Source organism: Cervus canadensis, chromosome 22, assembly GCF_019320065.1.
Source record: "Cervus canadensis isolate Bull #8, Minnesota chromosome 22, ASM1932006v1, whole genome shotgun sequence".
NCBI lineage: Eukaryota > Metazoa > Chordata > Mammalia > Artiodactyla > Cervidae > Cervus > Cervus canadensis.
Window position 1 is genome coordinate 1,673,508 of NC_057407.1, and position 26,621 is coordinate 1,700,128.

General features: G+C 61.0%; 2 protein-coding genes across 3 annotated transcripts; one reads left to right on the forward strand and one right to left on the reverse strand.

Moving 5' to 3' along the window:
- Window positions 1-4,193: 4,193 nt before the first annotated feature.
- Window positions 4,194-23,476, forward strand: RAB43 (RAB43, member RAS oncogene family). Of its 2 annotated transcripts, none has more exons than XM_043442463.1 (3): window positions 4,194-4,597; window positions 18,095-18,272; window positions 20,833-23,476. In XM_043442463.1, the coding sequence occupies exons 1-3, from the start codon at window positions 4,400-4,402 to the stop codon at window positions 21,081-21,083; spliced, it is 627 nt and encodes a 208-aa protein (XP_043298398.1). In that variant the 5' UTR covers window positions 4,194-4,399; the 3' UTR covers window positions 21,084-23,476. The 2 variants fall into 2 exon arrangements, with proteins under 2 accessions (XP_043298398.1, XP_043298397.1); XM_043442462.1 differs by having other exon boundaries at window positions 4,199-4,597; window positions 18,089-18,272.
- Window positions 23,477-24,011: 535 nt separating this feature from the next.
- On the reverse strand, window positions 24,012-24,586 carry GP9 (glycoprotein IX platelet). Its single transcript, XM_043442464.1, has one exon. The coding sequence runs from the start codon at window positions 24,584-24,586 to the stop codon at window positions 24,044-24,046; it is 543 nt and encodes a 180-aa protein (XP_043298399.1). The 3' UTR covers window positions 24,012-24,043.
- Between the last annotated feature and the right edge of the window lie 2,035 nt (window positions 24,587-26,621).

A 26,621-nucleotide genomic window follows, 5' to 3' on the forward strand; every position in this document is an offset into this window, starting at 1 on the left:
CCAGTGCCCTCCCCCCGGAGCCGCTGCCCCCAACACCGTGGGCCAGCCTGCAGTGAGCAGGCGCTGGGGTCAGCCTTGTTTGCCCGAGAAGGCCGCACCCCATTTCTGCCGGCATCAGCGTCTCGCTGCTTCCTCCCAGAGCCCCGCAGGAGGACGGTGGGGATGCCCCTCACTCTCTTCGAAGCTCTGACAGCAGCAGCCACCTGGGGCTTGGGCGGTGTCAGGGCCCCCAAAGAGCAGATGGTCCACAGCGGGGGTCACAGCTGCCCCACCCACTGCCTCACCATCTGGTTCCCTCCCTCACAAATAGAGCAGCCTGTGGAGGGAAGGTCCCCTGAGGGCTGCCTGGCTCTTCTCTGCACCAAGCCTGGGCTTCCGTCCTGGAAGGATGAACTATTCCCCCCGCCCCCGGTCCCCCTGTGGGGCCAGACAGCCGTGAGGGGCCTCAGGGCAGGGGAGCAGGGCAGGGGGAGAGGTGCGTGGGGGTCCCCAGCGTTTAGCTTGTCCTGGCGTCTGCCTGGCGGGCCCGCTCGGCGGGGACTGGGGGCCGTGAGAAGCTGCGAGGGGAGGAAGCCAGGGCGGTTCTCCCCGGGGGGCACAGCCTGGGGTGAGGCCGAAGCGGCTGTCCTGACGTTGCCCTGGCCACCAGGGGCTGCCCTGAGGGGCCCTCCCAGCCCTCAGCCAGCACCAGCCCAGGGCTCCTCGGTCAGCAGCTGCTGCAGCATATTATTGCGTTCTTGCAGCTCTTATTTTCTGGTGTTCTGCAGCAGGCACGCTTCGGCATTAGGAGGACGGTGTCATGGCTGGTGTCGGGTCTTCGTGGTGTTTTTCCACCTTTATTTCTGATCTGGGGCACATTTTCAACCCTAGCCTGGTCTCTGCCCATGAAAGAAAACTCGGATGGTGTTGTTCGAGACTGTATATTTTAACAGCGGTGACTGTAAACGGGAAAAGGTGGGAAAAGAAGGGAGGAAGGAAGGGGAGAGAGGCTGCCTCTCCTCTTGGCGGAGTTCTGAACCCGGGGACGCGGGGGTCACAACAGATGCTTCCGTCTGCCAGCGAGCCTGGCGCCCCCGTGTGGCAGGGCACACACAGTGCCGGTTCATCCCGCCAACCCTCCGCTCGCTTCTAAGAATATTAAATTCTTTTCGGCTCTGCGGGTCTTCGTTGCTGCCGCGGCTTGTCTGCAGTCGCGGTGCACGAGCTTCCCATCGCGGTGGGGAGCGCAGGCTCTGCGGTTGAGGCGCGTGCGCTGAGTGGCTGTGGAGCACACGCCTAGTTGCTCCACAGCACGTGGGATCTTCCTGGACCAGGGATCAAACCCGTGTCTCCTGCATCGACAGGCAGACTCTTTACCGCTGAGCCACCAGGGAAGCCCAAGAATGTTAAATTCCTGACACATTTTTAAAAAATACATTTTTATTGATTGATTTGCTGCATTGAGTCTTAGCTGCGTCACGTGAGGGCTTTCATTACTGTACATGGGCCCTCTAGCGTGGCGCAGTAGTTGGAGCAGGCAGACTTAGTTGCTCCGTGGCATGTGGGATCTTAGTTCCCGGACCAGGCATTGAACCAGCCTCCCCTGCGTTGCAAGATGGATTCTTAACTATTGAACCACCAGCGAAGTCTCTTGACACATTGTGAAAAATTTTGGGGATGTGCGTTACTTATCTAAGATTTGGGGCATTAGGTGAGATCAAGATTTTTGCATCACTGCAGTTCAAAGGAGTATAATTCAGATAAAATGCCACTCAGGAATTTGCCTCCAAAGAGAGGAAATGCAGGCATTTTTTTAACAACATGACTGAGATATACTTGACAGACCTTAAAAACCTATTGCTAGCATACAACTGAATGATTTTAATAAATCTGGGTCATGCAGCCCTCTCGACAGTCCAGTTTTACAACCGCCCCATCACACCACAAATGCAAATGGTGGCTGGGTTTTCTGGCAAAATCCATACCCAGGTCAGCGTTCCTCCCCCTGCAAACCAGTTCCAGGAAAGGCCAGTTCAGCTAGCCAGCCACATGTCCAGGGCACCCACAGCTGTCCAGCTTCCTTCCTTCCTCTCCCCCTGCCTCCAGTGGCAGGACCTTGGCCTGGCCTGTCTCCTGGACACACCTTTCCCTCTCCCCTCTCCACCTGGTGCTGTGGGAGGCCACTCAGCTGAAGGCAGATGTTGCTTTCTGGGGCCCGGGGCTGTGAGTGTCCCAGAGCTAGCCGGAGCTAGCCCAGTGCGTGGAAGCCTTCTGTCCCAGGCCCTTCAGCCTGCTTCTGCCCTGGGGAGAGGCTGTGTCCTGTGGCCCCAACCTGATGCACCAGAGCGGGGCCCCCAGACCTGCTCTCCCTGGCACCTGGGGGGCCTGCCTGGTGCCGCTGGGCGTCTCCCATGGGACTGGAGTGCGTAGCTCTTGCCCCTCCTCTGTGGGCCTGCCTCGTCTCCTGGCCTGGGCCCTTTTACCAGCTCAGCCAGTGAAGGTGGTCCGGGCGTCCTAGTGGACTTCCTCTCTGTGGTCTCCGTAAGCTACAGGAAGTCCAAGAGGGACTTGTTTGCTGGGGAGGGCATGGATGTTTCTCTGCCTTCTTCACTTAAATATTCCAAAGTCTTAGAAGCATACCTGACCCATAACAGGCATTAACCAAAATGTAAAATTCCATGGATTTGGAGTTCTGTAGGAGGCCCTGACAAAGGCCAGGAGTGTTCTCAGTTCCTTTCCATCCGGATGACTGTGGAGACTCTGGGGGAATGGGTCCCATTTGATCTAGGAGCCCCATGGACAGCAAAGACATCCAACCAGTCAATCCTAAAGGAAATCAGTCCTGGGTGTTCATTGGAAGGACTGATGCTGAAGCTGAAGCTCCAATACTTTGGCCATCTGATGCAAAGAACTGACTCACTGGAAAAGACCCTGATTCTGGGAAAGATTGAAGGCAGGAGGAGAAGGGGACAGGGATGAGATGGGTGGATGGCATCACCGACTCAATGGACATGAGTTTGAGCAAACTCTGGGAGATAGTGAAGGACAGGGAGGCCTGGTATGTTGCAGTCCATGGGGTTGCAAAGAGTCAGAAACGACTGGGCAACTAACAACAAAGCCCCTTATAGACAATTGGGTCTCATTTCTCTGAAGAGCCCTGTTGGACCAGACCATCTGAGGAGCTGGTCTGCCCTTCCACAGAACTCCCCACAACCCTCCCTCGTTCCTCAGCTCAGGTAAGTCTTATCAGGTGGGTCAGTTCCCTCAACTGGACTCAAGTTCCCAACTGAGCCAGCCCATTTGGGCAGCTGCTTCCACCACTGTAAAACATCTGCCTACAATGCGAGAGACCCCGGTTCAATCCCTGGGTCGGGAAGCTCTCCTGGAGAAGGAAACAGCAACCCACTCCAGTATTCTTGCCTGGAAAATCCCACGGACGGAGGAGCCTGGTGGGCTACAGTCCACGGGGTCGCAAAGAGTCGGACACGACTGAGCAACTTTCACTGTTCACTTTCCACCACTGCTACGCAGCCTTTTGCGCTGGGATCCCCCAGCCCTTTGGCTCCCCCAAAACTAGCCCCCACCAAACAGGCCTCCCCAATCCCACTGTCCCAGCTTTCTGGGGGGTCACCTTGAGCACATGGTCCCACAAGTTCTCCTCTCAGTTATGTAGCCAGCTTGGATTTGGGGCCCTTTTCGCTCTTCCTCTTCGCAGCGTGTCCCAGGCCTCTCCCTTTTCCAACACAGGGAAATGCACTGTCGGCCGCCCTGCTGTGAGCCCCGCAGCGACACTGCCGAGCGTGTCCACGCTGGATCCATTCTGGAGGAGGCCATTCTGGGCCCAAGGGCTGAATCAACAGTCCCGGGGACCCTCCCCTGCCCTCGAAGCCGCTCCAGACTGGGTTTGGGACGGCCCAGGTAGGAGATCCCTGGGCGTCAATAGGCGGTGGGGGTGCGCCGGGTGTGGGGGAGCTGTGGGGGGGGCTTAGGGGCGGGGCCGGGTGCTGACCTACCGAGGGCTGCTCTCAGGGACTGGGCGGGGCCGAGGACAGTGCTGGGGGCGGGGCCCGGCCGGGGCGGGCCTGAGGTTGGATTCTGATTGGGTCCAGCCTGGGGGCGGGGCCTCGCTGGGCGGGGCCGAGGGCCGCTCAGGGGGCGGAGCCCGGCCGGGGGCGGGGCCCGGCGCGGGCCGCAGGGCCGGACTGGCCTGGCGCGGCGCGGAGGGCCGGACCCGGCGCGTCCCGGGCGGAGTCGCGGCCCCGGGGCCTGGCCGGCGGGGCGGGCCGGGGCGGGGCGGCCGGCGGGCGGCGGCGCCCCTTCCCCAGGTGTTGCGGCGCTTCCACGTCGCCAGGCGGCCCGCGGCTTGCGCGAGCCCAGGCCGCCCCAGCGCCCGGAGCGCCGGCCTTTGGGCTCCCGCGCCATGGCCGGGCCGGGCCCCGGGGACCCGGACGAGCAGTACGACTTCCTGTTCAAGCTGGTGCTGGTGGGCGACGCGAGCGTGGGCAAGACGTGCGTGGTGCAGCGCTTTAAGACCGGCGCCTTCTCCGAGCGCCAGGGCAGCACCATCGGCGTGGACTTCACCATGAAGACGCTGGAGATCCAGGGCCAACGAGTCAAGGTGGGAGGCCGGGCCCGGGGCCCCCACAGCTCTAGGGGTCGGCCCCCGCCCTGGAGGGTCTCCCCTGCGGCGGCGGGGGCCGCGGCGAGCGCCTGACCGCTCCGCGGCGGCTGGGCCCTTCCTCTGGTCCGAGCAGGCCTGGGCCTTGGCGTCGGGGCCGGCCTCCATGCGCAGATCGCGGGCCTCGGGGCGTGGGGGTGTGCGTGCTTGGGGGTGCGGAGAGAAGGCCCTGCCCTCCGAGCTACACCCCCACTCCCGGGGACTTTGCTCCAGTCTCCGGTCCCCGGCGGTGGGGAGCCTCGGGTACAGGCCCCGGGGGTGTCGGGACGGCTTGTCCCTGCCCCACCGCGGTCGAGCCCCCCAGCTCGGCCCTCAGTGGGGACCCCAGGCCGCAAGGGACACCCTCCCCCCCTCAACCCCGCACGGCTAGGAGGGAGCAGGAAGTAGTTGCTTCTGGGACCGGAGGGCCAAAACTTTTTTGTCAGAATTTCCGGCCTGGCCACGCCTCCCTGCAGTGTCTTTGTGGACCGGGTGGTGGAACTTGACTCGGCCGGGCGGCCCGGGTCCCCTCCCCCAGCTGCCGCCCGACGGGAACTGAAAACTCGGCCCGGAAGGTGGGGGCGAGCCCCGGGCTCCTTCGGTGGCTCCCCAGAACCGGCAGGATGTAGTTGCCCAAGCGTCCTGGCGTTGGTCTGACGACTAGCGTTTGTCATTCGCCCGTCAGTCTCTTAACCTGGGTGTCAGCCCTCCCTGGTGGATTGAGAGACCATTGTTCTTGCTTGGTAGCTTCGCTGAACCGCGCCGGACTGACATCCTTTCCTCTCTTTCATGGTTTTGCGTTCCCACTGGCTCTGGCCTGGCTCCCAGGAGCCCTGGGCAGGGGCTCCCCGCCTTACCTCCGTGTTTTCTGGTTGAGCCCCCATACTGTGGGCCCGGCTTTGCTGGACTGCCTGGGTCTGCTACTGGTTGCCTTTTGCCAGAAAGCTCAGCTCTTTGTTTCTGCAAAATAGGGATGATTTCTGGGTGTCTCCTCCCGCTTGCCTCACCATGGAGAAGTCAGCCAACTGCGGTTACAAGCCCTCAGCAAGCCTTTGGAGTAGAGACAGGGAAAGCAGAAACTCCCTGCCCCCAGGGTTCCCTTCTTTTTTTTTAATAGTCTTTTGAGTTTGTGTGTGATGGATCTCCTTAGGATAGAAAAAAGAACGAGGTGTGGCAGGCAGCTCTGAGTCACTCTTCAGGACCACCCTGTGGGGCAGGTGGAGGGAAGAGCTGTGGGCTGGGTGGAGTGTGTCCGGGATGAGTTGTGCCTTGAGGCGCCGCCAGCAGCCCGGGACGTGGCCAGCTGAAGGATGGGCGTGAAGGATCCCGTGCTGACTGTGGTCAGGGAGGGGGGCAGGGTGTCCTGTTTACCTGGTGAGATTACAGCCTGGGCAGGGCCCCGGGTGCCCCGTGTACCTGTGCAGGTTGTGCAATGCAGGGCAGAGCTCCACAGTTCCCTTTCCTGCTGGTCACCGCCAGGGTGTTCTTCCCAGGGGGCAAGCGGGTGTGGGTCTGGGATGGGGAAGCGGTGTAGGCAAGGCAGCCCCCCTTGGGTCACGGCGGCTGACCCTCCCCAGAGCCTGCGGTGTACCAGCAGTTGCACAGATGTGCCCTGGTGCTCAGCCCCACCTCACACGGGCCGGGCCTCCCCAGGCACACAGCTGGGAGGCAACAGACAAGGAAGTTTTCTTCCAGTGTTTCTGACTCCACCGCATTGGGGTCTTTCCCATACACTCGACTGCTGCTTCCGTTTGCGTGCAGTGGGAAAGCATGTTGTAAAAACAGGCAATGTAAAAATAGGCAATTATTTACATTTTGCAGCCAGAGAAACCTGAAGCCTCAGCACTGAAGACTGTGACCCGAATCTGGGAGGTGGGGGTTGGCGGCGGGGAGAGAGTCTTCCGATTCCTGGATTCTGGGCTCTTGGACTCAGCTGGTCCTTTCTCCTCACCCATAGATATCTTTGGGGTGTCTTCAAGCCATGTGACTTTAAAAAAAAAAATCAAAAGTTTATCGAAGTTCTGCTTACACACAGCAAGCTTCCCTCCCTTCGGGTGCCCAGGTCTGTGATCTTGACAAATGCGGGCAGCCGTCAGCAGCACCAGCACGTACGGGGGGCCGATTCCTCCCATCCACCTAGAACGTTCCCGGGTGTCCCTTTGTGTCAGCATCCTCCCCGACCCTGGGCCCTGGCAGCTGCCCATCCGTTTTCTCTCTGGTTTCAGCAGTGTGACTTTAACTGAAACCCTTGACGAGCCAGATTTCATGGTTGTTTCTGCAGAAGGCTCATCCACATCAGAGATTTAGTTTAAAACCTTCCCAGGCCTGTCTGGGGTCCAGCGAGTATCCAGTGTGATCTCCTAGGCTGCCTCACCTGTGCTGGCCGGCTCTCGTTAGCACTCAAGGAGCCTCAGAGAGAGGTCACCCAGTGCTCTTCTAGCTCCTCTGGGCTGCAATGTTTGGGGTGCTGTGGGCTGAAGCGGGGAGGCCAAGAGGCTGCCGGGTCAGAAGGGCCTTAACTCTTTTCTCACCCAGTAGAGCAATGCTAGTACTTGTGTCTAGTTTTATATTTAGGTTCTACTTGTCTTTATTTGGATAAAGAGTTCTGCTTTCCAAGAAATAGAAAGTCAGGACCATCACAGATTGAATTCAATCCCTTTATTTCAATAGTCACTTCCTCTTGCAACCATAATGCCATCCCAGCTCCTTTCCGAGAGGGCTGGGCCTCTGTCTGCCTCGCCCACGTCATCTCCCTGTCTCAAACAAACTCTCCAGCCTCACTAACCCTCTCGGTCCCTCCAACATGCCTGCCTCAGGCCTTTTGCATCTGCTGTCCCGCCTGCCCACATTCTGCCCCCAGATCTCCGTGTAACAGCTGCTTCATCATTCGGTTGCCGTTGCCGCGGGCGCCTCTTCAGAGAGGCCTTTCCTGACCTCCGAGGCCCTCCACCCCACTGCAGGGTAAGTTCAAGGGTATGTTCACATCACTTACCAGGACTTGACCTTGCCTTGTTCGTGGATCCAGTCTGCCCTGCGTGCCCCACACTGCCACAGTGTTAGGTGTACAATTCTCGCTACATGCGTGGTCCTTAGTTTTTATTTAATGGGAGGAAGCTGAGGCCAAAATAAGGGAAGTGACCAGCACATCCAAGGCCCCACACACATCAGTGGCAGAACCAGGCTTTGGGCCCAGGATCTCCCTGGCTCCAAGTCCAGCGCCCACTTTTACACTTGACTGCCCCTCAGCCCTTCTGAGTCCATGACGATGCCCCCGAGATTCCGCGTGTTAGTGACTAGTGAAGAGGCAGTTGTGGCCACCACACTTGGAGAGTAGCGTGTGGACTTGGGCACGTCCGAGATTTTTAGGAACGAGGGCTGAAGCTGAAACCCCGAGGACTTCCCAGGGTGTTGTCAGCTAACAGAACAGCAGCGCCCAGGGCTCCTGGAGCGCTCTGCTCGGGGGAGGCTCTGGCCATGGATGCATTCACCAGGCCCCAGCCTGCATGCTGAGCCTGGAGGGGGGCTCTGGGGGCTGCAGGCCTCTAAGCAGTGAGGGTCTGGAGGTCTGGGTCTCTCGTCTGGCTCCGTTCAGCCTCTTCCCAGCCCTGGCCAGTTCAATGCCCTGCTTGGAGCCCTGGGCCTCCTCCTTCCTGAAACAGGACGACTCGCTCTGCCTACCTGTCAGGGGTGCTGGACAACAATGAACCCACTCAACATAGTTAAAAATTCCCCTTGTGTGTCTTTGGATAATCCATCCCCATGGGTCAGAATTCCATAGACATAAAAGGCTATGCAGTTAAAAACTCTCTTCCATTTCTGTCCCCCTTTAAGAAGGCAGGCAGGGTAGCCCGTCTCTTGTCTATCCTGAAGGTGCTGTTGTGGATAAACCAAGGAACTCCGAACATGAGGGATTATATTCTTGTTGCTATTGTTAGCATTTTCCTCCGTAGGGATTATTATTAAGACTATTTCTTAACCAGCCTGGCCCCCCCACCTCACATCCCCCAGGAGATCTCGGCCGGTTCTAAATCCCGGACGCAGCCCGAGCGCCGCTCTCCCAGCTTATCTGGGACGACACAGAGGCCTGTTATGTAAACCGGTCTGCACCTCACCGGGGATGCGCAGGCGGGCCAGCCCCGGGGGGCTGTGCCCCTGTATTGGGCTCTGCCGGGGTCACTGTCCGCGTGCACCGCGGAGCTCAGTCTCTGCCCCGGGGCCCCGGGCCCCACGCTTAGGACCTTGAGCCTGGCAGCAGTCCTGATCTGCGAGGGGCAGGGCTGGGGTGGAAGGCACAGGCTTCTGTTTGAAGTTTGCTTCCTCAGCCCTTCCCGCCAGTGGTCTGGCCTTGCTCACGTGCTTTTTCCTATTTGGATAAAATTAGTCTGACTTTGGTAATTTTGATCACAAATAGCAAAAGGACCGTTGGGTAAGAGAGGAGTTCTGGGCCCTGCTGGTGGTCTGAGGAAGTGTGTTCCGGGCGCTGTGACGGCCACCCTCAAGGCAGAGTGACCTTGCCTCCCAGGGGTCCACCAGTCCTGAGGCAGCAGGTGTGGTGGGGAGACGCCAGAAAGGGGGCTTTGCTGCCTGGTCTGTTCCCTGGTCACCCCAGAGCTGAAGGACCCAACGCAGAGCAGAGCGTCAGTGGTGGGAGCTCAGGCCGGCTTGGGTCAGCTGTGAGGCGTGGTTTCAGCCCATCCGGGTCTTCTCTGCTCCCCTCGCCCCGTGTGACCCTCGCAGAGCTGGTTCTCTTCAGAGGCTCTGGGCGTGAGGGATCGTGGGGTGCCCGGCAGCCCTCCTCCCCCGCCCCCATCTCCCCAGCGCCCACCTCTGTTCTCATGCTCTGCTCCACGTGGTCCTTGCCGCCCTGTGAGACCCCATTTCGCAGACGGGGAGACGAAGGCCGTGTGGGCAGGCCTGAACCAGAAGCTCGTCTGGCACCTTCTCCTCATTGCTGTTTGCACGCCCCGTACCGCTGCCAAAGACACTCAGCACCACAGAAAGCTTTGGGACCAGTGGAACATCTAGGCCGCCGCGCATCACTTGCGTTTTACGTTTTCTTAGATTTTGATCAGCGGTGTCACGTCGACATCCTGATGCCTTCTGCTTGTTAAACCAATCCTGGTGAATTCAGATGAGCTGGGAGAAGGGGCGCCCATGGCCAGTGTGGACAGAAGAACGTGCCTGCCTTCTAGCACGGCCTGCGAGATGCTGTCGTGTTGAACGCGCAGCAGCAGAACCGAGCCAGTGCTGGGAGTCAGGGGCCTCTCAGCCTGCTTTGCGGGCAGTGAGCCAGGCCCATCTCTGCGTCACAGACTTGTCACCTCCCTGCCTGGCCTCGCTGGCCTCCTCTGCTGCCCCGGGCAGAGGCCAGAGTAGCCGTGGACCAGGTGTGTGACTCTGCACACAGCTTGTGTAAAAGGCAGCAACCGGGGACTTAGGCGTGTCTCCAGGATCGGCCCCGCTTGAAGTGGTCTCCTGGGGAAACCGTGCCCGTGTCTCCTGATGTTGGGTCACGGGGTGGGTCTGATGACCCTGGAGGGTCAGAAGCCACTGGAGCGGAGCCTCCCGTGCCGTCAGGAGGCCTTTGGTCCCAGAAGAGGCCCGACTGGAAAAGCAGAGTCCTGGCTCTCGGCAGGCTGGGCCCTCACGAGGACACGAGGGCAGTCGCCGTGTGTAGGGGACAAGGTTCATCCCCGAGGCCTGCAGAGGCGGCCTCTGGCAGATGGTGGGCGGATCACTTCCGGTGCCCAAGTCAGTTCCCTGGGCCCCTGTGTGAGGAGGCTGGACCAGATCACTGAGGGGTTCCTTTTGCTTTTTAAAATTTATTTGGCCGCACCAGGACTTAGTTGCGGCGTGTGGGGTCTTTAGCTGCAGCATGCAAACTCTTAGTGTGGCCCGTGGGCCTAGTTCCCTGACCAGAGATGGAACCTGGGCCGCCTGCGCTGAGGTCGTGGAGTCCCAGCCTCTGGGCCACCAGGGAAGTCCCCGTCTTCCTCGAGGCCACGAGCTCCTGGCCGTGCACCTGCTCTGGGCTGAGGCCTGTTTTCGAGCCGGGGCCGAGTTCTGCCTTGGGGACTGAGGTAGGAGAAGGACAGCGGCCGGCTGGGGAGGGGCCTGCAGACCACCCCCTGGCTCAGGCCCCCAGCGGCCCGAGACGCCACGGCCAGCAGCGCGGGGACTCGCGTTTGGGTCCGTCTGACCAGTTTTCAGAGTTTTGGCTTGAGAACTAATTTTTCCAAGGTCGCCTTCCGCTGTGAAGCAGCAAGGAACTTCCCCCTGCCCGCCTCGTCCTGCAGGGGAAAGCCTGTCGGGATAGAGCCCCCTGCGTGTCCACCGGGAGGGACGGCGCTGGACACGGGCTCCGGTGCAGCTGATTTTACTCTTAGGTTTCTGTAACCTCGCAGGTGGAGCTGACGTCCCCCCGCAGCTCGTGGGGAGCCTCCCTGGAGGGCAGCACCTGGCCCGCCGGCCTGACCACAGGACCTGCCCGCAGAGGGCTTCCTTCCCGGCCGGGCGCCAGCTCTGTGCCAGGTTAGAGGGATGAGACGGGTCCGTCCTCTCCAGAGCCCGTTCTCGGTGGCGAGGGGCAGACTGGCAAACAGGAGCCCGCGCACTCAGCCCTGTCCTGTTCGTCCGCCGTGAGGCCCATTTCGTTTGGCCTGCACAGTGGGAATTTGCTGACTCTTTTATTGAATGTGCGTTAGGCAGGGTATCCTTTTCAGTCATCTTACTGCATTTCACGGTCCCTGCCTGGCCCCCAGGGGCACCCGAATTTGGGGCAGTCAGCATCCTCCGTGTTGTGTGCTGTTACAGAGTCCAGAGCAGAGGGCTGAGGACCGTGGAGAAGACAGGTCCGCTCGGTGGGGGGCCCAGGGGGAGCTCCGCTGACCAGGGGACCCTGAACCGGGGCCCAGAAGGTTCGGTAGGAGTTCACCAAAGGTCAAGGTGAATGCAGTCTCTCCTGGAAAAGGAAATATGACAATGATAATTCTCATCACGGGAGTGCGGGCCCAGAGGGACAGTGGGAACCGGGAGTCCTTAGAGGTGGTGCTTTGAAGGGAAAATAGGCTGATCCCTCACCTTGAGGCTGTCCTTTCCCTTGAATTCCCCACCTGCCTGTTTGAGACTCGCCTGACTGGCCCCTGGTGACCTGGAGTGGGCAACTCCCCCGCCCGGGGCTGTCTTCCATCCTGAGCCGGCCTCACTCCAACCCTCTGTGCCTCGGAGATGCCTCTGGCCTTCACTCCGGGTATCAGCAACCCAGAGAAGTCCCCCGAAGTCAGCTGGGAGACGAGAGAGCCTGGCTGGGAGGGTGGGGAGGGTGGGGAGGGGGACTCACTGTGACTCGCAGCCCGAGGCGTTGGTCCATCCGTCCAGTGAGCGCAGGTGGAGGACGCCCGGCGGGTGGGGGTGCCCGGCGGGTGGGGGTGCCCGGCGGGTGGTTTCAGCTCAGCTCGGCAGGTGCTTCTCGGTAGCTTAGCTCCAGCTCTGCACTCTGAGTAGTGAAACTCCCTCCAGCTCTGCACTCTGAGTAGTGAAACTCCGCGGTCGTGAGGATGCAAACGACCCGGCTGGGAGCTGGGCTGCTGGAGGGGGCGAGGCTCGAAGGGCAGCCAGGTGCCCCTCAGCCGACGGGCTGTGTTTACCCAGCACCTTCTGCATGCCAGGTGCTGGGCACACGCAAGAAGCCAGGCAGACACGGCGCCGGCCCCCAGGAGACCCACGTGCAGGAGGGCCAGAGACCGAGGCGGAGGGCTGCGTGCCGGTGTCAGGCCGGCGGTGGAGACGCTGAGGAGGGGGTGCGGGGCGCAGGGTGGGTGGCGAGGGTCTGGAGAGGAGCGTTTCAGGCGGGGATCTGGACGCGGGCGGATGCTGCGGGCGTTAGGGCCAGTGGGGCACAGACACGCCAGGTGGGCACAGCCTGCGGGCGATGGGGAGGCTGGGGTGCCCTCGGGGGTGGAGGGCCTGCAGGGCCTTCACCGGGTTCATCTGGCTCCCTGGTGGTGCTGCGTGGGCAGCGGACCGGGTGCCAGGCAGGTCCAGCCCATCGTCTGCAGCGAGCCTGGCGCCCGCCCGGTGGGTGACCCCCGTGAAGGGGCAGGAGCTGCCAAGGCAGAGGGGGCCCCGCTCCCAGAGTGCCTTCGTGCTGGGCCCTGCGGAGGGCTGGGCGGACGGGCCTAGACTCAGTGCGAGGCTGAGATGCCTCCCCTGGCCGGCTGCTGCACCCGCAGAGCCGCCCGTGTCCTCTGAGCCATGGAGCTGGGGTCTCTGCCCACGCCCCCGAGGCCCCGTGTGATGTCCCCCACACGCCCCCCCAGGTACCCCCGCGCTGCATCCAGGAGGCGCGTCTCGTCTGGCCTCAGGCCACCTGGTGGCTCAGACCCATAACCCTTCTGACAGCCCCCCCGGGGCCGGCCTGACGGGCTGTACTTCGCTGTCTGGAGGGCAGGGCACTCTGGGCCTGGCTTCTCCCAGCTCCTGGAGCGCCGAGGGCACTGGGGCCCAGTGATGGATCGGGCGCCTCCGCCATCCCACTGCAGAGCCTCGGGGCACCTTTTCTGATGCCGAAGCCTGAGACTCCAAGCTGGGGAGGGCGGGGCTGGCCCTGCTGCGTCCTGACCTGGCTCTTCCCTCCCGCGGCTCTGACGCGGAGAACTAGGATGGCAAGATCACCACGGCGGGAAGGACCTACTTTCCAAAAATACCTCCTCCAGCCCTGCCCAGGTTTCACGAGTGGGCTGACCCAGATCCTGTGACCTGTAGCTGGTTGTGCTGGTTTTTCACTCATTTGTAATTGTCGTCAGTCATACCTGCATGTGATGCTTCCAAAGGCTTCTTACGAAAAGGTCTCTGATCACTTCCGGCTCGTCTCCCTCTCGCTTCTGTTGCTGCCCCTCCTCCCCCACGCACAGGCGTCTTCTATTGACTTCCTGCTTTGGGACACAAGGCTTTAACTCCCAGCACAGACCTTGCCCCATCTCACACACTCACACACACACACACACACACACACACACACACACTTTGCATCCTCCCGGTAGAGGCGTGTGGCAGCGTTGATTACATCAGCATTAAGTTCCTTTCAGTTCTCTTCTCACAGTATATCCCAAATTGACCACTTCTCCCTACCTTCACTGCTACCCGAATTATGGCCACGACCTCCCAGCTGTCCCCCATCCCTGTTCCCTCTCTCTCTCTTCATCTGAGCTGCACAGATGCTTGTGGGACCTTGGTGGCCCAACCAGGGATCGAACCCGGACCGTTGGCAGTGAAAGCCCCAAATTCCTAACCCCTGGACCACTAGGGACGTCCCATATCCGTGCTCTCCTCTGATCTGCCTCCATGCAGTAATCAGAGTGATCTTGTTAAAAAGCAGGTCTGATTGCCTTCAGAGCCGCTGGCTGTCCCCTGACCCGCAGGGAAGGCCAGAGTCCTTGCTCCGCACACGCCAGCCCCCTCACGCTTCTCAGTCATGCCGTTTTCCCTCCCTCTTCACTCTGCTCCAGACACTGATGTTCTTGCTTCTCACACCAGTCATGCCCCCGCCTCAGGGCCTTTGCACTCACGGCGCTCTCCCTGGAATGCGTGTCTCCCAGGCATCCGCACAGCTAGCTAACTTTCTTCAGATCTTGACTCAACAGCTATCTCAATGAGGGCTTTCCTCCCTAAAAGGCCATTCCTCATCGCATTTCATGACTTCTTCCCCTCCTTCTTTCCCTCTTATCACTGTCTGGCATACTGATTATTTTATTACTCATTTTATAATAACTGTTTTGTTTACATTCTGTATTTCTGTGTAAGCAACAGCGTCTGTCTCCTGCACGAGACGGCAGGCTTGACCACAGGAATCTGCGTCTGCTTCCAGTGGCACCTAGGGCAGAGGGCAGGTGTCTGCTCGGTGCTTGCTGGAACGACTGAGTGCACGCACTTTAATTGGTAGGAGCCGTTCAGGGCTAGGCCGTGAGGCGTGTGGACTGTGCCGTGATGATTTTCTGCTTCCCGGGTTCACGAGCTCTCCCTGGCAGCCCCGATCGTCTTGTTTTGGCTTGGGTGTCTGTTTGGTAAACTAATTCAGCTCCAGACTCTCCCCTCATTGGCGCGACTCTCCTCCCCTCATCTGTCCAACACACTGTGTGATTTTTCTCCTCACTGTCTCGCTTCCTCTCAGTTCCATCTTCTGGAAGAAGTCTGTCCCAGACCGTTGTTGATTTCTGTTTTAGATTGTTTGTGCTTAGAGGAATATTCTATGAGAATACAGTCTTTGGAGATTTATTGAGGCTTATCTTATGGCCCAACATATCATTTTATCTTGGTCAATATTCTGTTCATTTTTCTTCCATTTTTTTTTCTCTTTGCTCTTCAGAGTAAGTAGTTTCTGTTGATATTTCTTCAAGCCCACTGATTCTCTTTTGTGTCCATCCTGCTATTACATTCAGCAGATGAATTTTCCACTTCACTTACTGTACTTTTAAGTTCTAGAATTTTGACCCTTTTAAAATATGTTTTTACAAATATTTTGTAAAATAGTTCATTTCTGTACTGAAACCCCCTGTTTGCCCACTCAGACTGACATTTTCCTTTAATTCTCGGATTACACCGAAAATAATGGCTTTAATTCTTTGTGTACCCAACCCAATACTGAGTCCATTTTGGCCTCAATTTATATTGACCACTCTTCTCTTTAGGGAGTCCAGTCTCCCTTATGATTTATTTATTTTTGCACATTTAGTAATTTTTTTTACTGTATGTTAGAGATACTGGTTTACACCTTGTTTAACTCTGGGTTGTGTCATCTTCTTTTGAAGAGCACGGATTCTGGTCCTTGTAGTCAACTCAGCGACTGGCTGATCACCTAGAACGTGGGTCTGGCCTTGTCTTTGGTTAGGGCCGACGGTGCAAGCCCGATGGTATTTCTCTAGCCTCTTACCTTGGTGGAATTTGGCCTCCAAACCTCGAGCTTAGCTTTAGGCTTTGTTGGGCAGGCGTCAGAAGGCCAGCCTCTCGCCGTGGTCCTCACGTCGGCTGCAGGCTTCCTGACGTCTCAGCTTCATACCTCGGTCACTCCGAGGGGCCAAGGTGGCCGCCTCCCCGTGGCTGTGTCGGAAGGCCCCCCAGCACGGCTCAGCCTCCACGTCTGGTCTGTTTTTACCCCTGGAGGAACCGCTGTCTGGTTAGAGCCGGTGCACGGGGCCGCGGGCCAGGACCCCCCAGGGACGCCCCTCCCCCGACACAGGCTCTGGGTTCCCACCCCCGCATCACTCTTCATCCCAGTGACGTCAGCCGCTCGGCACTGCGCTCTGCCTCCCCGGCTCAGCAGGACCACCGTGTTCTGCTTGGACGCTCACCCCTGTCCTGCGGCCAGTCAGCCGCCAGGACAGCCCCGCGAAGGTTCCCTGGTGGTCAAGGCCGGCTCCGTGAGCTTCGCTTCTTTCAGGGGTCGTGGACTTGTATTGCTTGCTGTTTATGGCCCGAGAACCAGCCTCTGCATTTTCTCCGTCTGCCGGTTGTCTAGGGAGTGGGCTTCGTCTGCCACTAGTGACCCTGCCCGCACTGGGGGCCCTGGGGAGCTCCCTCCCGCCGTGGGGGCCCTCCACCTCTCTTTCTTTTGTGTTCAGTCCTCTGTTTGCTGGGTCCCCGTTTTCTTCATTCTGGTTGGTTTCAGCAGCTTCCTGAGAAAGGGTGGCAGGTAAATTTTCTGTGTCTGAAAACGCCTTTGTTAAACCATCGCACTTGACTCGTAGGGATTAGGGGAGAATTCTGGGCTGGAGGTCATCTCCCTCCATAATTCTAAGCATTGTTTGATTGAATGTCTAATGGGATGTGGCTCTTTTGTGCAAAACCTCGAGACCCATTTTTCCTTCCTTTCTTTTTCTTCCCTTAACTGTAAGGGTCGCGGAGTTCCCGCAGCCAGGAGTTTGTGTGGGTCTGTCTTCCTCCACCGTGTCTGCGCGGGGGGCCCTTTCAATCAGTTCTGAGGAGATTTCTTGAAGTATTTTTTTGAATTTACTGTTCTTTTTTATTCCCCCCAAACCTCTTACTATCTTAATGGTGGACTATCTAGGCGCTTCCACAATTTCTTTTCTCTCTTTTCCATCTCTTTGCATTTTTTTTGTTTTTCCTTTACTTGGAAGGAGTTCTTCTGGTTTGTCTTCCAACCCTTACGTCACATTTTTCATTAATATTTTTAACTTTCAAGAGCTCTTATTTTCCTTTCCAAATGCTCCGTCTACTGAAAATAAAGGTGTTCTCTTACCGTTTCATGGATCTTTTCTAATGAAAACACTGCTGATTGCTTCTGAGATTGTGAGACACTCTGCCGGGTCTCTTTTGCCCAGGTTGCCTTTCCCATGTCTGCTTGGCCTCTGTCTTTGTGATCTGTGCTCCCCTCTGGGGTATGGAGGGGAGTCCTTGACCATCTGGGTCCTGGGCTGGCGTGGTGCTGAGGGTCCTGCCTTTTGCTTCACCCCCACGTGAGCTGTGCCTGGGGTCTGCTTCCTGGAGCCCCTCACCCTGCGGAGCACACAGCCAGTCTCGGACGGGGGGTCTGGTTTGGCGAGTCGCGGCCCAGAGCAGGCGCGTCAGCTATCAGACAACCCTCGTGGGGCCAGGACGAGGTGGTCATTGCATAGTGCCCGGGCTAGGGGCGCTGCCCGCAGGGCTGTACCAGGCCTCGGGGTCTGCCCTGCCTGGGACACACCTTGAGAACCCGGCAGAGAGGCCCCAGCGTGCCTGTGCCTGCGGAGGAGAGCGGATGGCCTGCGGCTCGGGAAGGACCAGAGCCGGTGTGTTCCTCGGGGCCCGGGGCCTGTGGTTTGTGCAACAGGGAAGACCCCCGCCCTGGGCTCCCTCCTACCAGCCCGCCGCTCCTGCTGGGAGCCAGAGATGATCTTGCCACGTGGGCCCCTGTCCCGCAGCGCTGCGGGGTGCTGGGGCAGCGAGGACCTGCACAGGAGGGGCGTTGCGGTTACAGTTGGGATTGGGGTTAACAGGCTGGGTCAGCTGATGACCGAGGCTCCAGGAGCAGACTCTGCCCATTGCCTCCCCCAGCCCCCCACCCCAGTGTCGGCCTCTTCCCCGGCCCCGCTGAGGCCGAGCAGAGAGCCTCAGGGCTGGGGGCCTCCCCACAGTGGGGGAGGCGCTGGACGTGGCCCCACAGCAAGCCCGGTGTCCAGGGCAGAGAGGGCGTGGCGTGGGTCCAGCACACGTCCTGCCTCCGTGCGGAGCCCACCCTTTCGCCCCCGGGGACGCTCCTTGGTCCCCCCGTCCTGCTCAGGCCGCGGAGCTGCCTTCCAAGAGGTCAGGAGGCCTCTGCACCCTGTCCACCTCCCGGCCTGTCCTGTCTGGTACCTGCTGGTGGTCTGCCCTGCAGAAGCAGCGCTTTGGGTGTGGGGCTGGGGGCCCGGCCTTGCGGTCCCCTGCACCCCCAGGTTCACGGGGCCCCTGTTCCTCCAGCTGCAGATCTGGGACACGGCCGGCCAGGAGCGCTTCCGCACCATCACGCAGAGTTACTACCGCAGCGCCAACGGGGCCATCCTGGCCTACGACATCACCAAGAGGAGCTCCTTCCTGTCGGTGCCGCACTGGATCGAGGACGTGCGCAAGTACGCGGGCTCCAACATCGTGCAGCTGCTCATCGGTGAGGCCGGCCGCACGGCCGTCTGTCCGTCTCCTTTGTGAACGGAGGGTGGGCGGGGCTTGGCCAGGCCGGCGCAGAGCCAGGACCTGAACGTGATCTCGAAGGCGCAGTTGCTGCTGGTCACCTGTAAAGTTGCATATCCCAAAGCGGGAACCAGGGGCGGGGCCTGGAGGCAGTCACCATGTGGCCGCACCCTGGCCGACGCTGGTTCCCTCTTCGTCTGGCGTCTTCTCAGAACCCTGCCCGCTTCTCCTGTGTCAGGGTCGGGCTGAGAAATAAGAAGTAATTTCTCCCTAATCCACGCAGCCCCTGAGCACGTGAAGGAGGCTGGCCATGATTCAGGGGCTGGCTCTGTCGTCCGCTGCAGAGGGGCATCTCACGTGTCTGTCCACCTCCAGGCCTCTCTGAAGTCGGACACCCCCCAGGCGTCTGACTGGGAGGTCTGGGTGGGCATCTGTCCACCTCCAGGCCTCTCTGAAGTCGGACACCCCCCGGGCGTCTGACTGGGAGGTCCAGGTGGGCCCGTGAGTGTGTTTCTAGCAGGTTCCAGGTGACGGTGGCGAGCCCACCGTGAAGCACTGCTGCAGGGCGCACTTTGACCCCCTTCTGCCTTTTCTTCCTGCATCAGCTTCCCAGACCTGGACTCAGGAAGCTGTGGCTCACTCGTGTGCCCCGGGGCCCTTGTCACAGGCCTCAGGCTGGCTCTTAGCGGGCTTGTACAGATGGGCCTGGGCTGGAGCGTGGGTGCTCTGGGCTAGACGGTTCCCCACCCCCTGGCCGGAAGGGAGCCCTCCCCACCTGCCCGGATGCCTCCCTTTCATCCGGGACTTAGAACAAAACCTTCCCCGCAGAGCGTCTCACACAAGCAGGAGAAGGGGCTAGCAGGACGAGCCCAGGTCAGCAGACACCACAGGTCCACCCGCAAGTCCCGTCCGCAGTCGTCTCAGCCCTCTGTCCCTGCCCCGCACGGTCCTCTGGGGCAGACCCAACACACCCATTTCACTTCTGGGTGTTGTAGCACAGAGCTACAAGATACACGTGCTTTAAAACATATGATAATGGTGCTGTTTTCACGTCTGAAAAGTACTGACCTCTCCTAACATAGTGAGCTAGCCAATCTGGGTCAGGCCATAAATGTCGTATGTGCTTTTCTTTCCAGTCTGTTGAAATCAGGAGCCAAGTAAGCGCCCCCCCTCCCCCCGCCCCGGAAACTGGCTGCCACACTGTTTACAGTTCCCAAATGAGTCGTAGGTCTTTTCTTCAAGGCGTCTGTGTGTGTTTTTCGGCCATACCACGCAGCTTGGAGGATCTTAGTTCCCCGACCTGGAGCTGAACCCTGGCCCCAGCAGTGAAAGTGCTGAGCCCTGACCACTGGCCCGCCAGGGAGTTCCCTAGAGCTTTATGATGCCTCTCGTTGTCGTTGTCCCCATGATCACATTATGAAGTCAGTCACTTGCTTTAGTCGCTAAGTCGTGTCCAACCCTTGCGACCCCACGGACTGGAGCCTATGAGGCTCCTCTGTCCATGGGATTTTCCAAGCGAGAATACTGGAGGGGGTTGCCCTTTCCTTCTCCAAGATGCATTAAAAAAGTCTGGCATAAAGTGGGCCAAGGAGCAGCTGACCAGATTACCTAAAATATAACGAATCCCCTTATACCTCAGAGGAGAAGCCGAGGTGTGCTCTCAGAGCAGCTGTGGTCTACACTGTTCTTATCAGAAGAGCAAAATCATCAAAACCCATGATCTTACAGAGAATTAAAAAATCCCCCTCTAAAATAGAAGAGGGTTAATAATAAACATAATAACAAGATTTTATCAAAAAAAAAAAAAGCAAGACCAGATTTCTTTGACTCCATGCCCGCAGTAGACAATCTGTCTGCAGCGAGGGAGGCCTGGGTTCCATCCCTGGGTCGGGGAGATCCCCTGGAGGAGGCAACCCACGCCAGTGCTCTTGCCTGGAGCATCCCACGGACAGAGGGGCCTGGCGGGCTGCAGTCCACGGGGTCACAGAGTTGACGGAGGGCCTGCCAGGGGCCAGCTCACCGTGTCCTCCTGCTCTGCAGAAGGCGGCGTCCCGGTGGGCAGGCCGAGTCTCAGAGACGGACTGAGTCACCCCAGGGTCACACAGCAGGCGGCTGGAAGCCGGGGTCTCTACCCGCGGCTGTTTCCAGCTCTAAGGGCCCCCATTCTCTTTGCCCAACTCTGCTGTTTCTATTTCGTAGAGAAAATTCAGTAAAATAGACAAGCCTCTGGCACAGAGAAGGAAGAGGTTAGATGAGGGAGTAGTGAAAGCGATAGTTGCTCTGTTGTGTCTGATTCTTTGAGACCTCATGGACCATAGCCCGCCAGGCCCCTCTGTCCATGGCATTCTCCAGGCAAGAACACTGGAGTGGGGAGCCTTTCCCTTCTCCAGGGGATCTTCCCAGCCCAGGGATCGAACCCGGGCCTCTCATTGCAGGCAGATTCTTTACCATTGAGCCCCAAGGATGGGGTAAGGGAATTAAAATCGAGATGGAGCCCCAGGCTCATGTGCCTCACTGCTGCCCCCGCTTGCCCGCAGGGAACAAGTCGGACCTCGGGGAGCTGCGGGAGGTGCCGCTGGCGGAGGCGCAGGGCCTGGCGAAACACTACGACATCCTGTGCGCCATCGAGACGTCGGCCAAGGACTCGAGCAACGTGGAGGAGGCCTTCGTGAGGGTGGCCACCGAGCTGGTCGTGCGGCACGGCGGCCCGCGGCTCAGCGAGAAGGGCGCCGACCACATCCAGCTGGACAGCAAGGACGTCGCAGAGAGCTGGGGCTGCGGCTGCTGACGGGGCGCCCGCGGGGGAGGCCGGGTCACCGTCCGCAGGCCTGGGCGTGCGACGGCAGTGCCAGCCTCCGCGAGGGAAGAGGCAGGGGAGGCCTGGTGGCCCGAGTCCGGGTGTGGACCCTGGCGGGCGTCCCCCCAGCTCTGCGCTTCCTGGTTTGGCCCGTGTCACCCCGAGGCTGCTGCACCTGGCAGCAGCCCCGGGTCCTCCCAGGGCCTCCTGTGCGGCCGCGGACCAGGGGCGACGGCCTGAGCTCGGCCCAGGGCCTCCGGGCCTCCTTCCCTCCCTCACTGCCAGCCCTCACCCGGCTCTGGCCGGCTCCTCCCCAGCGGGCCCCGCCTCTCCCATGCCCCCAGGACCAGTGGGGGCACAGAACCCAGCCGCTGGCCTGGGGGCCGGAGCGTCTCCACTCAGGCTACTGAAGCCGAGGCTCCTCTAGCTCTGGCTCTCAGCAGGTCGGGGGAGCAGGCGCGAGGTGGGGGGACGGGCATTTCAGGGGCGAGTGGAGGCCACCTCGGCTCACCCTCTGCGGAGATGCCCACTGCCACAGTCAGAGCACCAGCGGCTCTGCCCTGCCAGTCTAGCTTAGGGAAAGGGCCCAGCCGCCCGGGGTCTGGGCCCAGCACCCTCGTGGCCTTCGGCTGGGGCTGAGGTCAGAGCGACAGCGGGGCCCTCGGGAGGAGCACCGTCCCCTGGGCTGGGGGGCGAGTGGTCTCCCCTGGCGGCCCCCAGCCCCTCCCCCCTCCCTCCTGCCAAGCGTGTCCTCTCTGCGGTCAGGCTGCCGGCTCTGGTCCCTGAGGAACGGATACTGGCTCGGTCAGGCCGGGAGCTGCTGGCAGGGGTCTTCCCTGGGGGGTCAGCCCACTATCAGCCGGGTGGGCTGGGAACTGGGAGTGAGAAGGCTGCCCACTTCCCTCCTCTGTCCCGCTGCTGGGTGGGGCCTGGTCCCTCGGCCTGTGCCAGAGAAAGCGCCTGCGCTGAGGTCTCAGAAGGGCCCCTCAGGCCAAGGGCAGAGGTCCTCCAACCCCAGGACCGCTCTGCTCAGGGCTGATGTTCGGGCGGAGAGAGAAGGCTGCCTTGCAGAGGGCAGCTGCTCCGCTCCGGGGGCAGGCGGGGCAGCCCAGTTCCAGGAAGCACAGGTGCTGAGCCCGGGCCCAGGGCTGCCTCGCAGGCCTTGGGGAGGGAGGGAGCCTGGGCTGCAGGGACCACCCAGGGGGACAGCTGTCTGGCGCCGCGGGCCGTGCCCGCTGCAGCCTGGAACACGGGGTCGCCTCGGGCTCCCGGCTTTCTTTCCCCACCCCACTGCCACATCCCTGCTGCCCCCTCCGCCCAGAGCGGGCCACTCTGCTGGGCGGCCCTCCCTCCCCGGACGCCTCCCTGAGCTCCTTGGCCTGAGCTTCCGCTGCAGGCGGACACCCCCGCATCCCCCCCACCGCTGATGTCAGGGGCGCTGTGAAAGGTCCTTCCCCCTCCCGACACCTTCGGCCCCCGGCACCCTGGGACGCGGTCCACCCTCACGTCTGCCCCAGGAGCAGCCTCTGCAGGCGGACCCCTCCCCGCCCCCCGCTAGCCCCGCTCCCCCGCCCCGCCCTTGTGTCAGTCACAGCCCACGGTGAGAATGCGTTCCTGCGAGGTTCCCGGTCCTCGGACGCCCATGCCGGTGCTCCAGGTGCGGCCTGGGCATGCTGCTGGGGGCCTGCTCGGGGGTGCCCGGCAGGCGGGGCCCTCACTGCCTCTGGGCCCTGGGCCTCTGTCAGAAGGCCCTGGACTTGGATGAGAGTTAATGGGGAAGTGTCTGAGACGGCAGGGCCTGCCTCTTCCCAACAGTGCAATCACTTCCTTTGTTTATAAATTACCCAAGATCGGGAGCAGGTGGGGTCCCCCCACCCCCCACCCCTCGGGGTTGCAGGAGAGGAAGTGTCCCAGCCGCCAGCCACCCCCGCGGAGGAGGTGGTCTGTGGTCTGGGCTGAAGGAGGACCAGGGGATGGTGGGGTTTATATTCACGGGAGGAGGGCTGGCAGGCCAGGGACCCCCGAGCCAGAGCGGTGGGTCCCTGTCCGAGAAGCAGGGTGGGGATTGACCCCAAGGACACAGGCCCCAGCCGGCCCGGAGCTGGAGGAAGCTCCTAATTCATATTGAATTCAGTTACTTCTCCAGGGAAGGCAGCGGAGCTGGGGCCTCAGGGACCCCGGAGCCTGCATCAGATTGGGGCTGGGGAGGGCCTGAGCCCAAGGATGCTGTTGCATTTGGAAATTTTTCTCATTGCCTATTTATGAATATATGAATCTTTATAGCAAATCTATTTTTTAAAACATGGAAAAAAGTTGCCTTTATGGAGACTTATCAGAGCCAGAGTGTACACATTCCTAAACCATTAAACCTTTCTCTAACGAGCCATCCGTGCCCAGATTGGTTCTCTTGCTTGAAACTTGGAGATGGCCCAGCGGCCACACGCCCAGAGACCCCTGGCGGCCCTTGCTGGCCAGAGGGCATGGCTGCCGAGCCACGCTGCCCCTGCCTGCCCTGGCTCCCCTCTGAGACACACTGGGGGCCACATGGGCCTCCACTCACACCCCATTCAGCCTGGGCTGGTTCTGACCTTGGACGAGGCAGCCTCTGTCGGAGCCCTGGTTTCCTCCGATGGGGGACACGTGCTTCAAGCATCCATCCCAGAGTGTGTGCTGTCACGTGGCCCGTGTGGGGCGAGGGTGCCCGAGCAAGGAGGGCGTGAGAACCGGGTGGGACCTGGGAAAGGGCCCTGGGGTGTCCAGAGACGGTGGGATTGCGGGTATTTGGAGGGCGGGAGGTGGAGGTGGACCCAGCCATTTTACTAGGAACTTGGGGGATAGGGGAGCCCGGATCAGCGTCTGTCCGAACACAGGGGCGCGGGTTTGCAGGACGCTAAGAGGGAAGCATCTCCGAGCCTGGGTAAGGGCTGGCTGGGCGGCGGGTTTCTTCTGAGCTACCGGGGGCTGGCCCGGGGCACCGGGACGGTGCACAGCAGGCTCACCAGGAGAGCCAGGCCCAGAGCGGCCACGACGACCAGCGCCGCGTCCCACCAGGGCCCCGGGTGGGCCCAGGACTCGCGCAGACTCCAGCCGCAGCCGCCCAGCTCGGAGCCGCTGAGCTGGGCGGGCGCGCGGCCCGCGGCGTGGGCGGGGCCGGCGCAGCGCAGGCGCCGCAGCTGCTCGGGCGCGCGGTCCTCCAGCCAGAGGCGCAGGTAGACGAGCCCGCAGTCGCAGCGCCAGGGGTTGTGCGCCAGGTCCAGGTCCTGCAGCTGCGGCAGGTGGTCGAAGGCGCCGGGGGGCACGGTCCGCAGGCTGTTGTTGGTCAGCAGGAGCTGGCGCGTGGGCGCCGGCAGGGCGGGGAGCGCCTCGAGCCCGCGGCCGCTGCAGTCCACCTGCAGCCCCATGGTGTTCAGCGCGCGGCAGGCGCAGGCGGCCGGGCAGTCCTCGGAGGCCTCGGCGGCCGCCCAGAGCAACAGCAGCGCCATCCACGCGGGCATCGGGCTGGAGGGCTGCGGGGACAGTGGCAGTGAGGTCCCGGCCGCCTGCCCCCCGCCCCGGCCCGAGGGCCAGCGGGGCCCGACTGGACAAGGGACCGCTCACCTCCGTCTCAGGCCTCCGCTTTCTCCTCCGTGAAATGGGTGGTGGGGAGGTGGGCGTGAAGCTCCCTGGACCCAGGCCGGCTGGCCCTCCCCGACGCTCAGAAGGCCTGACAGCTACTGTGAGGGGGGTGAGGAGTGGACTCAGTCCCTTCTTAGGAGGGGTGGGCCCACCTGCCCCCTGGGAGAGACACCAGCCCCTGCTCAGGGCCGGAGGCAGCAGGTGCCAGCTGAATGACGGCAGGCCAGGTTAGGGCCTCTCCCCAAGGCTCCACACACCTGAGCCTGGGTCTGGTGGATGGTGTGCACACCACCGACCACCCCTTGGCCCATGAGTTCAAACCCCTCTGCCCGGTTCACGGCAGAGTGAACTTTCTCAGGGTCCCTGGTATGCAGAGCAGCTGGCTGAGGTTGCTTGGTTGGGGGTAGGGTGGGGAAGGGGGCCCAGACCGGGCTCCATCTGGAAAGCCCTAGATCAAGGCTCATGCTTGGAGTTGGGAGAGAGGCCCAGAGAGGGAGACTGCCTTCTCCAGGGCTGCCTAGCACTGTCAGAAACCAGGCTTGCACTCAGTTCTTAGGAACCCCAGTCCTCTGCCCGGCTCACTGCCCCTCCAGGACCTGGTGGAAGCTACCTCCCCTTCCGAAGGTGGGCTCCCACCAGAGCCCGTGGCAGGCTTCCAGGGAATGTCTGTTTAATAAACCAATGAATCTTGACTCAACCAAGCACCCGGTGTCTCAGAGGGAATGCCTGGCTGTGCCCTTGCCCCCCACCCCAGCCAGGAGGGGCAGAGGCTGGACTCGCCACAAGTCTGCCTCTCTCTGCCAGGCCTGGACGCAGAGCCCCCCAACCCCCAGGAGGGGCCCGCACGGTGGGAGGTGGTGCTGGGTGATGAGGGCCACTTACCTGACCGGCCTGCCCTCGGGGCGCCCCTTCTGTGGCCTGAAGGGTCTTGGCCGAAGCCACGGTGGCTGGCCGCGCTGTGTGAGGCAGCCGACGGTGGCCCCTGCCTCAGTGGGAGGAAGGAAACGGTGAAAATAGCCTGGCTTATCCCCGTGTGCAGCCCCGGAGGGCCTCTCTCCAGAAGTGGCGGCCCTCAGGGTTCCAGGAAGTTGTGCCCAGAACCGCGGGTCAACCCCAGTTTATCGGAGGGTGCCGTGCATCCCGGGGCTTCCTGGTGGCTCAGCTGGTAAAGAATCCGCCTGCAACGCGGGAGACCCCGGTTCCATTCCTGGGTCAGGAGGATCCCCCTCCAGTATTCTCAGGCTTCCCTGGGGCTCAGACAGTAAAGAATCTGCCTGCAGTGTGGGAGACTCAGGTTTGATCCCTGTGTTGGGAAGATCCCCTGCAGGAAGGCATGGCAACCCAGTCCAGTATTCTTACCTGGAGAGTCCCCATGGGCAGAGGAGCCTGGTGGGCTACAGTCCACAGGGTCACAGAGTCGGACATGACTGAATGACTAACACACACTTTATTATGTTACAAAAATGTCAGTAATATGAAATATCAACTTAGTACGGGGTTTGCAGAGATGGGAAAACGTATACCTGTGGCGGTGGGGGAGCTGGGGTGTGGTAACCGCGGGGTACAGCAGTGCTTGGGAACGGGTGGAAGGGGTTCCAGCAACCAGAGGGACGCAGGAGAGGAGCCCAGAGCGGGGGCGGCCAGGAGAGGCGCCGCCGGCCTCCCGCTTGGCCGTGGTCAGCGTCAGCCAAGGACGGCGGGCTGAGGCGGGTCTCAGGCCCCCGGTCTGGGGGGTGTTCCAAACCCTCTCAAACCCAGATAGTGCGGGCTCGAAAGGAACACTGAGGCCCAGAGCAGCCAGGCTGCCGGCCGAGGGGCCACTGGACAGTGAGCAGGGGTCGCCCCGGCGGGGAGGCAAGGAGCCGCACCCTCTGCAGCTGAGCCTGTTCTCAAAGCAGGTGACGCGGCACCAAG

What these genes read in the sequence shown, in the direction of transcription:
- GP9 (XM_043442464.1), bottom strand. Translation starts at nt 24,586, where the DNA reads ATGCCCGCGTGGATGGCGCTGCTGTTGCTCTGGGCGGCCGCCGAGGCC.
- RAB43 (XM_043442462.1), top strand. Translation starts at nt 4,400, where the DNA reads ATGGCCGGGCCGGGCCCCGGGGACCCGGACGAGCAGTACGACTTCCTG. An exon ending in TCCAGGGCCAACGAGTCAAG is followed by an intron (nt 4,598 to 18,088) that starts GTGGGAGGCCGG and finishes CTGTTCCTCCAG; the next exon opens with CTGCAGATCTGGGACACGGC. An exon ending in CATCGTGCAGCTGCTCATCG is followed by an intron (nt 18,273 to 20,832) that starts GTGAGGCCGGCC and finishes GCTTGCCCGCAG; the next exon opens with GGAACAAGTCGGACCTCGGG.